The sequence below is a fragment of the Salmo salar genome, chromosome 06 (genome assembly GCF_965601325.2).
Source record: "Salmo salar chromosome 06, fSalSal1, whole genome shotgun sequence".
In the NCBI taxonomy this organism is placed as follows: Eukaryota; Metazoa; Chordata; class Actinopteri; order Salmoniformes; family Salmonidae; genus Salmo; species Salmo salar.
This window is the reverse complement of record NC_138296.1, coordinates 40,545,985-40,559,017: the sequence shown is the minus strand read 5'-3', so window position 1 is coordinate 40,559,017 and position 13,033 is coordinate 40,545,985. Positions and strand designations below refer to the sequence as shown.

Below are 13,033 nucleotides of genomic sequence, written 5' to 3'. Positions count from 1 at the left end.
CCGAGTCTAAAGTAGACAAACATCCTTCTTCATGTCTGTGCAACTGCAGGACTGTATTGTGCATGTGGGAGAGACGCTTTGGGGCCCAAGGCACAACAGACCCAGAAACAAGAAAAACATAACTATCCTCACCCCTAACAGCCATCCTACGCAGCAGTCATGACCGAAGCCATACTTGGTCAGTTTGTATCTGTATTCTGAAGCCATCTATTGTATCATTGATTTACCTTGACAGTGGTTAAGGCAGCCAACGAAAATGTCAGTTGATGAATAGCAGAATTGGTTTATGAAAGACTATCGAAATGCAGTGTTGGTGCATAGGGTAGACCTACAACCAAAAATGAGTGCAGGTCTGCAGCCAAACATCTGGTATTTGGAATTATGGGGTTGCTTTAAGCCAGTTGCATGAGTACAGGACTCTAAATGTATTAATTTCACAGTTAAGGATTATGGAGGTAATGTTATAAATAACATGTACCCCTTTGGGTTGTTCTAGAGAGAGCCATAGGAGTAACAATCACTTATTTCCAAGTTTGATCTGTGTTCCTCACTTATGAGAGAAGGCGGGGGGGGGCTTCAGGCGTGGTGGCTGCATCCATGGCAACGCTGTCAACCAAACTTTGCAAGTCAGTGTTTTCCTGAGTTAACTGATCATCAAAACGTAACACAAGCGTTGTCGAACACAGCCAGCGTACTGACCATGTAAATGAACTGACCACAAAAAGATTAATTAAATAACATTTACTTGCTCCAAAACAGACACATATGGCAGTACAGATAGCATGTATGAGGAAAAACAAAAGCAATCTTAATTCATATCATAGAGCAGCACCTGTTGGTCTATACAGAACATGGGGAAATCTACCATCAGACAGGTGGCTGCACTTGGTAATGGTCACTAAAACACAAAATATTGAGCAGCAGTTTCAATCTTAAAACAGACCAGAGGCCAAAGATATGATTGAGAAAACAAGAGTTTAGGACTCCGAGGAAATGATCAAGCTTTAAAGTATGTACACAGCAAAAAACAAAGGGATGTAGTCAAAAAGCCCACAGAGGGGAAGATGAGATGACAGGGGGGGAAAAAAAAACAACTGTTAAGGCTCAAGTGTAATTGCAGTTCCCATCAGAAGTCAAGAGGTAATGGTGATCACAATCAAAATGTCAACTAGATTATTCTTCACAGACTAAGAACTCAAATCACTGGACCAATCATAAGCTTAATTTCCATGCAAACCTTCCGAGGCAGACCAAGTAAACACCTGTTAAGAGTCACTGGACACTCCCATCATAGTAACACTTTAGATAGGAAGTCAACTTCTCCTGGACTGGAAAACTGGATGGAAATTCTACAACCTGTTTCAGTTTGTCAACCATCAGTGTGAAACTGTCAAGCTTGATTTAATATCAGTTTAGCCTGAGGATAAACAGCCCCCCCTGATGGTCTACAGGGGAGGGACAGCCAGCCATGGGGGAGCCAACCTAGCCATGGCTCATTAATAAATGATAGTACAGTTAATTCATGTTTAGGCTCTGGGTGGACAGAGGCCACAGGTGTCCCTGCTTACTGTTATAATCTGTAGATATTAAAGTCTGGATAAGGCACAGCTACCATCCTCTCCGAACGAACGAGAGCAAATCAGGTGCCATGGTGGTTGAGATGCAAATACTCAGCCGACAAAGAGCTCACGTCAACACAGAATATACAAGATTCTGCAGAGAACAGAGTGGGGGGGTGGGGAGAAGAAAAAAAAAAAAGTAGTGAGAACAGTAGAAATTCAACAAACCTGGAGAATTGTGACCCACCCGTGCCCTCCAAGTGCAACACTAAACATTCAGTGCAGAGAACGGGCACCCAAATGAGATGGAGAGGTGGAAGAGTAAAGGGTTGAAAACAGCATATTCCAGACTAGTTTTTTGGTAAGGGGACAATTTATCCAAAGGACAAAAGACAGAAAGAGAGTACTGCTACACACTACGTGAATCCAAGTAAAGGCCTGAATCCTGTCCAGACAGTCAGTACATAATCCCTGTAAGAGGAAGGAGTGAAAAAAAAATCCCATCAAACAAAGTATATACAAAAATATTGGGAGGCAAAACTTTTTAAAATAGAAACCTGTTGACACCATCACAACAGGAAGAAAAAAACTAATACAAAATATAAAAATTAAAATAAGTGCTCAGCCAACCAATGAAGGGAATACGCAGAGGAAAAAAAGACCTGAAATCAGATTTTACAATTATTTTCTTATAGTACAAGGTAACTCCCAGTTTGTAAACAAAGGGATTTCCTGATAGAAAAAAAAGACATAAAAAAAAATCAAAAGGATAAAACTTCATTTACAAGCACACTGAAATCATATATTTACAAAAAAAACATCAAAACTCCCATACACTGGCACACATTGTTATGTCCCGATTAGCGACAGGCTGCAACCCCAGCGCCCTCCAGGGGGTCACTGGCAGGAACACAAGTGAGAGACCACTGGACCGCCAAGCCCAAACCTAAAAGCTGATTGGAGGAGCTCCGGGGGGGAAATGGAGCCATGAGCCACATCCTGGCTGTTAATTGACAACTCGTACAACAAGCTTTGATTGGTTTACATTAGAAGATACGCTTGCGTTTCAGGTAGGAGTCAGCATAGTGGCCCCCCAGGCCCTGGGAGTGTTGTCCCACGTAGCCCCCTTCTGGGCTGGGCTCTGGAGACGGGATCAGACGCTTGTGACCACCAATGGGAGTCTAGAGGGGGCAGAGACATAACCACTGTAAACGCCATGGTGAAAAACGGGGACAGAACAGGAAATGGCAGACCAACCGACAATGACAAAGAGGCACACTGACCTTCATCCCCAGACCAGATGGGTACATGTTAGAGTGGCTCACAGGAGGCATGCCCACAGCCTGAACAGACAAACAGTGTTCAGTGATCAAAACAGAACCACAATGCATTGGTCTCATCTGAAAAGGAACAATATGTACGTTTTGATTTCCAGTAAAGACGAGCGGCTTGGGTCTTCGTCAGCGCAAAACTAAGAGGAACAAACAGGCACAGTAAAGCCCGATCTATCCCTTCAACTTTGACACAGTCCACTCAAACAGAAAGATGCGATATCAAACATCCGCATGTGACTTCACAGGATTCTGCTACAAAATCTCTGTAGGACACTCCTCCGCCATTTTGTTTGTCATCGTTCTGCCAGCATGGCTACTGTGGTTATGCAACAATGTGCGGCTTCAAGCATATCGGATAACGTGTTGTCCGCATTCGTCTGAGTGGACCAAGGACACGCAGATTAAGCCAATCATTTCCCGTAACATTTTCAGCCCAACTGTTTCATAATTTAGATAGCACCCATGTTGGGGACAAGGCTAGCCAACAGATGTCAAGGCATCTCCACTAAGTCTAAATAACAGAGGTCAGCCTTTATATTTTGATCAGACACCCAATCCTCATTAGATCTGTTGATTACATTGGGAAGAGGCAGAGGAAAAGTCTAAGCAGCAGTGGGGGTGGGTGTCAGTGTGGGCCTACCTTGTTGAGATGGCTGGAGGGGAGGCTGCCGGGGCCGGGTGCCACCGAGCTGTAGTAGGAAGACGAGGGAGGGCTGGGGGGGTAACTATAGTGGGAGGCCTGCTCACTGTAGCCGGGGTGACCAAACCGCTACAGAGACATTCATCATGTTATTCTGTGCTGCATGTACAGTTACACATGTATATATAAAAAGACAAGACTACAAAGGGGAGTGGAAATTGAAAAGGCAAGAGATGCCACAGTTTGAAGGCTGGATGTGAATAGTGGCGATGGTAGGGTCTCTTACCTGCTGTCCGAACCCTGCCAGAGCTCTAGTGTCCAGAGCCTCCTGCTGTTCATACAGATGGGCCAGAGGGTCCTGGGGAGAGAGGAGCCAGACGCCATTAAACCTGCTGCTCATGTAACCAAGTTAAAACCTGTTAGTGATCCCGTTAGCGGGATCAATTTGACAACATCAAGTGAAATTGCAGAGCGCCAAATTCAAACTACAGAAAAATCTATATTCAAGAATCACGAAAATATAAGTGTAATAAATCAAAATAAAAGCTTAACTTCTTGTTAATCCAGCCACAGTGTCAGATTTCAAAAAGGCTTTACGGCAAAAGCAGACCATGTGATTATCTGAGGACAGCGCCCCGCATACAAACACATGAAAATAATTTTCAAACAGGCAGGTGGCGACACAAAATTCAGAAATAACGATATAATAAATGCCTTACCTTTGAAGATCTTCTGTTGGCACTCCAAAATGTCCCAGAAACATCACTAATGGTCTTTTTGTTCGATAATGTCCTCCTTTATATCTCCAAAATGTCCATTTATTTGGCGCGTTTGATTCAGAAATACACCAGTTCCAACATGACTACAAAGTATCTAATAAGTTACCTGTAAACTTGGTCCAAACATCTCAAACAACGTTCCTAATCCAACCTCAGGTATCCTAAAACGTAAATACATCGATAAAATTTAAGACGGGATAAACTGTTTTCAATACCGGATAAAAACAACGTGAAGCGCCTTCCAGTTCACACCCACCAAACAGTAGAATCCATCTGAAGTGACACTTAAAGAACAGCTGTACTTCTGCATTTCTCAAAAGAAAAACATCAAACAATTTCTAAAGACTGTTGACATCTAGTGGAAGCCATAAACTGCAACGAGGTTCCTATTAAATAGAGCTTTCAATAGAAAACCAATGGGAAATACTATGACCTCAATTTATTTTCCCCTGGATGGTTTGTCCTCGGGGTTTCGCCTGCCAAATCAGTTCTGTTATACTCAGACATGATTTTTAACAGTTTTAGAAACTTTAGTGTTCTCTATCCAAATCTACCAATTATATGCATATCCTAGCTTCTGGGCCTGAGTTACAGGCAGGTTACTTTGGGCACGCTTTTCATCCGGACGTGAAAATACTGCCCCCTATCCCTAAGAAGTTATTAAGATTGTACCATACTCATAGTCCACAGCTGCAAGCTTTTTGGTGGCGCATCTGGCTAGTACGTTGTCAAGCGGGCAGTCCCGTGTTTGCGAGGCAGAGGACCCTAGGTTCAAACCATTGTGAAGACAGGGTAGCCAGACAGGAAGTGGTGCTGATAAGCAGGCCCACTGTGTTCCGTCACACTAGAAAAAAGTCCATGCAATGACCACTGGGCAGCAAGGGAGGTAAAAAACCCACCTGTGGCCACAATGACCTTAACCAAGACAGCAGTGTCCTCATATCAAAAAGACATCAATGACTAAGCATTCTATCACAACACATCAGATCAGCCAGGCCAGGCACTAGGGCTGGACAGTGAAAGTTATTTTTTTATTTATTTTTTATTTCACCTTTATTTAACCAGGTAGACAAGTTGAGAACAAGTTCTCATTTACAATTGCGACCTGGCCAAGATAAAGCAAAGCAGTTCGACAACATACAAAAACACGAGTTACACATGGAGTAAAACACTACAATCAATGATGCAGTAGAAGAAAAAAAAATAAGACTATATACAATGTGAGCAAATGATGTGAGATAAGGGAGGTAAAGGCAAAAAAATGCCATGGTGGCAAAGTAAATAAAGTATAGCAAGAAAAACACTGGAATGGTAGATTTGTAGTTTGAAGAAAGTTCAAAGATAAAATATAAATAATATGGTGCAAAGGAGCAAAATAAATAAAATAAATAAATACAGTAGGGGAAGAGGTAGTAGTTTGGGCTAAATTATAGATGGGCTATGTACAGGTGCAGTGATCTGTGAGCTGCTCTGACAGCTGGTGCTTAAAGCTAGTGAGGGAGATAAGTGTTTCCAGTTTACAGTGAAGGTTAGAGGATAAGGGGAACCTACCTGCTGTATTGGGGAGTAGTCTGGGGTGTAGGACTCCTGGTAGCGCAGCCTGTAGTTAGAGTGGATGTTCTGTGTGCGCTGGTTGGATGAGTTGCCTAGCGCTGGTCTCTTCCTGTAAGGGTGGGGCCTGCAGTTGGCGCCTGAGTGAAGGACGGCAGGAATGGAAAAGGTGAAAAACCCTACAGGTCAGTATTGGGAAGGAATCAGAGCCAAACTTCACAGGCTGCAGACAGTAGGAAGGGCAGCTCACCTGAGGATGGGAACAGGCTGTGGACATTGAAGGGGTTCTGGGGAAGATTCACATCGTTGGGAGGGTGTCCTAGTATGGACACCTATTGGAGAAGATATATATAAAAAATATATGTATATAAAAAATAAAAAAAAAAGAAATCAGGGGACTTGATGTTATGTAATGAGGCACAATGACTTGAGCATCCCTGCTAGTAGGGACAATATTAGAAAAGTATACAGAGCATTTTAATCATCATCATACCCCAGGTGCTGTAAGCCCCTCTGCCCCCATCACTCCACCCAGGTGGGAGATGGACATGCCCTGGAGAGTGGGGGAGGTGTTCTGGGAGAAGCTGGTAGGAGACTCTCTGCCCAGGGGGTGACCCATAGGGTCTGACTGGAGGCCCAGGGATGGAACCACACCGCCTGGGGACACGAGACAAACACCTTATTACTATAACACCCCATCACTACACTGTAGAGAGCCCTGAGATTACACTGAAAATCAATACAACACTAAATGACCTAGATAATAAGTACTGCCAAAATCCACTACATGTGTAAAGAACCTGCAATGGGATCACTAGCAGAGCAGCAGGGCTAGCATAGCATGCATATGCTCAGCATCAATGTAGAGCGTTGCTGTATATGATAAATAAGCCAAACTAGAGAAACGGCTACTAGTGAGTTGTTTTGGCAATACAAATAGACTTTAGTCATGCCAATAAAGAATTCTGAATTGAGATGAATGGAAGGCCAAACCTTGAGGCAGGTCTCCCAGCAGATGGACTCCCTGCTGGAGAGGCATAGCAGCCAGAAGGTTGTCCCCCATCAGTCCTGCCTGTAGGAGACATGAGTTACACACACACGCCTCAGTGACCCACAAGATGCTAAAATAGTCTACATACCAGATATTTACTGAACCAAAAATGTCACATTTCAGAATGTCACTCAGAATTCACAGTAAAACACTTCAAAACCAAACCAGTTGCACATTAATATTACTAGAAAAGCACCTCAAAAAGGCAGCAGCAGAAAGAAACGCTTTCCCCAAGGGAGAGCATTTACCAGCTTTGGTTTAGGGAGCAGTCCCTTCGCGACAAACCTATATCTACCACACGCACATCTACACACACACTCAGTGATCACTCACACAGGGAAGTAGTCGATTCTCTTTATTGTGCAGCACCTGAGCCCAGAGAAGATGATTCCCCAAAAAGGCTTGCTGATAGTAGAGGAGAGAATAAAGTAGGAGAAGTGTGGATGAGAGAGACTAATGAACCAACAAGAGGGGAGAGGAGCTGGAGGAGAGAGAGGTGGTGAGTATGCAGGGCATGGTATGCAGGGTACCTGTTGAACTTGGGCCTGGTTCTGGAGGAGGAGCTGGAGCAGAGCAGCAGAGAGGGCGGGGTTAGCCAGCAGCGGCATGGTGGGAGCAGCACCAAGGAGACCTGCAGAGAAACCATTTGACCTTAAGACCTGACAACCTATTCATTCGCCACGCAATATGCATCCTTGTTGCTAAAATTCTAATAGTTTGCCTAATTTCAGTTCGTGACAAAACAAGCAAGTGTAGAGAATCATTGTGTGATCTAAACCGATGTGAAATATATTTTCAGCTGGTATACAAAACCAAAAGTAAGACTCAAAAACAAAAACCTTAATGAGGAGCATAGAAATCGCGCACATAGAAAATATCGACCACTTCTTAGACTTGCTTACAATGAGAATGACAGAGCTATAACTCACATTTCTATGTGAATTTGGTCAGGTCGCCAAAAAAGTTAACTGTTGTAGCTTAAAAGCACGTGTCAAACTGATTCCACGGAATTTCTACGGGTTTTGGCTCCTCCTTTGTACTTGATTGATGAATTAAGGTCACTAATTAGTAAAGAGCTCCCCTCACCTGGTTGTCTAGGTCTTAATTGAAAGGAAAAAACAGCAGAAACTAGGCCCACCATGGAATGAGTTTGACACTCCTGCTTTAAAGCTTACCCCCACACCAGGGTAAGAGACCCCTACATTGTCTTCCTTTAGAAAATGGCATGATCTTACTCACCTTGTTTCCTGCCCTGGGTGAGGGGGTTGAGCAGCATCTTGAGGGTGGCAGGGTTACTGAGGCCTGTGAGGATCTGCATGGCTGTGGGCTCAGGGAGGAGACCTTTCCCTCGGTTCAGGGCCTGCGGAGGGGGAAGGGGAGGAGAGCCATTCAGAACAGTTGTTTTACCACAGTAACATAAGGGAGCAATAGTTCAAACATATGGTCTGGTGTGGCAACCAAGAGGTCTTTACCATGGTCTGGGCAGCGATGAGGGCAGCCAGCATGCTCCTTCCTGGGGGTCCAGGGGCACAGAAGGAGACCCGGATGTGGGTCCCGCCTAGCGCCCTGCCGTCAGCCTCTCTCTGCACCTGCTCAGCCATCTCCGCCGAGGAGAACTCCAACATGGCAAACCGCCGGAAACTGTCATCCTGGCCCTGAGCCAACTGAATAAAGGAAAATGAAGTTAATTATGCATTCCGTCCAAAACTAATGACTACGTTTGCCATTTAAATAGGTTTACACAGAATTCAGTAATATTAAACATCTTGGCATTGTAAAAAAAAAAATCCACACTGATTTCCTTACAGCAATTAGTAGAAAGGCGTATTTGATGCGATGGTAGAGACAGTAGGTGGGATAAAACTGAATCATGCCCAGTGGCATTCTGTAATATAAAGTAGAGAAAATACTTGGGACTTCATGTTCCCAAATCTTCTCTCCATGGCAAACCGCTACTACTGGAGTCTCAATGTTTAAAAGCAATTACCAATCAATTCTCTCCCGTTTGTCGTTCTACAAAAAGAGGCAATAAACAATGTATCAAGACCAAGTGAGCTAAGAAAAAAAGGAAGAGCTTCATATTCCTGAGTTTTAACCTGTCCAATAGTTAAATTGCCTCACTCACACTATTACGCAACAGTGTTCAGCCAGACCTCGAACTACTGTGCCCTATAGGTATATGAATGACTGTGTGTATGTGTGCTTGTGGTGCCAAAAGGACACTGCTGTCTCATTCCAGAAAGGCCTGTAGGGCCAGAGGCCTGCTGACTGACACCACCTGGGAGTCAGGTGGTCATCACCATAGAAACCAGCAATGCTCATTGCTATAGAAACAGAGTGGCCACAGGAAAAGCAGGTCAAAGGTGAGGGCTCGAAAGCCAGATTCATACAAAAATACTCCCATCTACAGCCACCTTTATGTGAACTGCCCAAGACCCTGTCATCACTACAGATGCCCCATGTTACATGATAACACAGCCACCTCAAACAGTTGTGTCAAACACACTTGCTCAGTATAAACAAAAGCAGTGTTTCCCCTACATGCACATAGTGGCAGTCCACTGCCGTTTTTAAATCGTGGCCAGCACTGAAAATGTAATTAATATACAATAAAAAAAAGTAATACAAATATTTCAGGATGGTAAAACGTTCAGTGTAAACCAGATATAAAGTATGTAGACAAGACCATGGAGATCTATATATATATATTTTTTTTTTATAAAAGAAGATCTTTAAGAACTAACAAAGTAAAAACAGTCCGGGACAATTTAAAATTCTGAAAATGTCACGGCATTGGCACTCCATTGATTTTGTTATAGGTTTGAGTCACCCAGAGAGCATAGGAAAAAGGTATAAGCAATGGCAAAGTGTATAATTGCAAGAAATTTGCTCTAAAACTACTAATTTTCTCTGCACAATGGCAAAATGTGTAGAATTGCAAGAAATTAACTTTAAAACAAAATGGTGTTTGAGGCCAAGAGGGCCTCTAATACCGTGCCATTAGCCATGCCAACGCTAACTTTGCCACCACTGCTAAAAAAAAAAACCTAGGGGGAAACAGTTGGAACAGCTTTCATGACTAACAAAGTAAAAAGAAGTGCCAAAAGTACAAGCAGGTACGTTCTGCTTGCTACTAGAGTATACTGGAGCCACTCAGATACAAATTGAACTGAGAAAAGCTACTAGATATATACTATCAATGAGAGCCAGATACACATGTTGAATCCTCTGAAAATATCAGTGCAAGTTTGTGTGAAAGGGCGTTGGAGTTCCTGTGCGCGTTCTCGCGTGTGACTGACCTGGCAGAAGATGGGTGCGTGCGTGTCGGCCAGGGCATTGCTGAGGTCCTGGGCAGTCAGCAGGCTGGGGGGCAGACGGTCCACACAGAGACACCTGGAGTGCAGCAGGGGGTAGGTGAGGGAGCCCACCTCAGTCCAGTGGACGTACAGCATCCTGGAGCCCAGCTGCTTCCCCAGCAGCTCAGACTTAGCCCTAGCCGCAGAGTCCTTCTTCATGTACTCCACGAAGCCGTAGCCCTTGGAGTGGCCAGTGGAGGCGCTGTGGACCAGGAAGCAGCGCTCCAGGTTGCCGAAGGGTCTCACCAGCTCCTCAAACTGCTGCTGGGAGAAAGCGTGGGGCAGGTTGGCGATGCACAGCAGCGCGTCGGTGGGCTGCAGCTGCACAGAGATCTCCCGCTCCCGCAGCATGTGCTGGTGGAACTCTTTGATGGCACATTGTGCCTGCTCCCCATGGAGCAGTGTGACGAAAGCTGAGGGGAGAAGAGAGAATATGAGCTAAGACATTGTGAAGAACTATGTGGAAGGTTACATTGCTCAAAATAGGAAGAGAATTGAGGAATCTTTGTCTAGCTCTGTCAGAGAGCCTGCTGCATCCAATTAGTCTTACATTTTAGTCTTTTTTTTTTAACCTACCTGTTCCCTTGTATTTGTCCACAAAGCAGTACTTCAAGTCATAGTTGCGCAACAGCTCATGTACCTCCTGAAAGGGAGAAAGTGTGGTTAGCAACAATCAGTGTTTCCCCTATGTTTTCCACAGCATTCTCCGGCCAACATTTTTAAAAGCCCTCCTTGGCCTGAGAATTTTGCTGTTTTGAAGCTAATTTCCTGCAATTCTACACATCTTGCCAGGGCGTATGCAGTGTTCTTACACCATCTGCGTGACTCAAACATAAAGATGGGGGCCCTATGCCATTTTAGATTCTCCCCATCTAGTTTTGATTGTTGGTTCTATCATATTTTTGGGCATGGAAGCAACGATTTTGCAGTATTATTAACTTAACCTAAATGAATACCATTACCTTTATAATACATTAAATGGGTTATTCTTTAACACAGAACAATAAAAAAAAATACATGTGATATTCCCAGATTGGTACAGGTCTACTTTTAAACATACAATGGTGTAGTATTGTAGGCATAAATTATGCTTAAAACTAAGTGTTAAACACTACAATCACTTGAAAACATGACAAACTAATGTGATGTGTGAACATCCCTAATCTAAAGCCATCTGTGGTGTAGCTCCAGCTGCATGTCTACTTTTATTCACTGACCAGCCCAGGGGGAGGGTCGAGGCATGTCCAATTAGGGACAGTGTGACATTGGCAAGTGCTTTCCACAACAATATTTGAGTATACACCATCTGTAGTACCTAAATGCTCAAAACAATTTAGGATGATTGCTTGCTTACAACAGGTGTCTTTGCCAATATGAAACAAAAGCAAAGTCCATCCCCAGCTATTGGGCAATGGTGGAAAAACAGTTTCCCATTCACTGTGCTAGGAGAAATGTTGTTCCACAATGCTTTGCCTGTTCCACAAACGAATCGCAATGCTGTCTAGCATTTTCTGAAAGCGGCTACGTTGCCTCTACACCTTCAACCCTTTGTCACTACTACTCACGCTCCCATCTCGAACTCCCAATACTCACGAACCCACTCAAACAATGAAACGCGCACAGGCCACAGTTCCCCACGAGTCAAGCACATTCCAACAACTTTATTTTAACAAAATGTTCCAGGGCCATGAAGTTTGTTTCAATGAGGGACATTAACTAAAAATAATTTAACGACAGACTTTCGAACTAGTCACATACGATGCATGTCAATCCATAGCCTGACAATTACTGGTCAAAACAAAACAAACAGTTTTGCTAACGTTAGCAACTAGCATTGCCTTTCCGCACGAGGATTTTAATTCTGCACTTTCAACTTGTCCATCAACCACGCGTGATGTTGGAGTGGGCAATCGCAGTCAGGCCGTGAATAACCACCAAACACCACCTACCCACGTAGCGGATACTTTGAGAGCTTAAATAAAAGTTTATTCGCGACATAATTAGTAACGACAATTAGTTCGCAAATCATTGTTAGTTACTAGGAAACTATGCTAACTAACGTTAAGATAAGCTAGCTAACTAGAATACAGACATCACCAAAAGTCAGCGAACTGACAACTGGCAATATAGTTAGATGTCAATTTCATGGCAAGGGTATAGTTATTTATCTTTTATATAACGTTAGATTAACGAGTTGTATCCTGGGCTTGATCTGATGAAATTACTGACCCGCGTTAGTTTTCTAACGCTAGTGAAAACTAAAATAAAGTTTAGGAAACTTACCTGATTGCTAACATCGGATGGCAGGTTTTTAATTATGATTTTCCGGCGATTGTAAAACTCTCGACGAGTTCTGTCCAAGCGACTCTCAATCTCTTCAGGGCTAAGCGTCGTCAACTCTTCCTCGACCCTTCGCTGACACTCGTTGTCCGATGGTGCATCCCCATCACTGGGCTCGACTTCGGGATCCCTGGATACCCAATTCTCGTGTTCGACAGCGGGGTCATAGTTTTTGTGAAGTGGACGGCTAGCGAAATTGGGCCCTGCGTTTGGATTTTCTTCTCTGGCAGCTGCGCTAACGGACACCGCGGCCGCCATCACCTTTGCTTGAACGTTTTCTGAAACTGACAACACCGTCAGATTTGAAGCAGTTTAAACAATACACACATAGGCGCAACTCGGTTTCTAATTGGACGAGAGGATGCATTTTTTTTTTATACCACGTCACGTCATGAGCGGGGCGGGTAGTTGTACTGGAGCTTG

General features: G+C 43.9%; 1 protein-coding gene across 2 annotated transcripts; it reads right to left on the bottom strand.

Moving 5' to 3' along the window:
- Positions 1–726: 726 nt before the first annotated feature.
- On the bottom strand, positions 727–12,915 carry LOC106607219 (ribonucleoprotein PTB-binding 1). Of its 2 annotated transcripts, XM_014203946.3 has the most exons (15): positions 12,554–12,915; positions 10,847–10,913; positions 10,214–10,683; positions 8,387–8,578; positions 8,154–8,274; positions 7,445–7,545; positions 7,248–7,319; positions 6,857–6,935; positions 6,357–6,520; positions 6,114–6,195; positions 5,864–6,003; positions 3,820–3,891; positions 3,534–3,662; positions 2,843–2,902; positions 727–2,740 (listed from the first exon to the last, which is right to left on the bottom strand). In XM_014203946.3, exons 1-15 carry the CDS (start codon positions 12,866–12,868, stop codon positions 2,606–2,608), a joined length of 2,199 nt encoding a protein of 732 aa, XP_014059421.1. In that variant the 5' UTR covers positions 12,869–12,915; the 3' UTR covers positions 727–2,605. The 2 variants fall into 2 exon arrangements, with proteins under 2 accessions (XP_014059421.1, XP_014059422.1); XM_014203947.3 differs by lacking the exon at positions 7,248–7,319 and having other exon boundaries at positions 12,554–12,914.
- Positions 12,916–13,033: the final 118 nt, after the last annotated feature.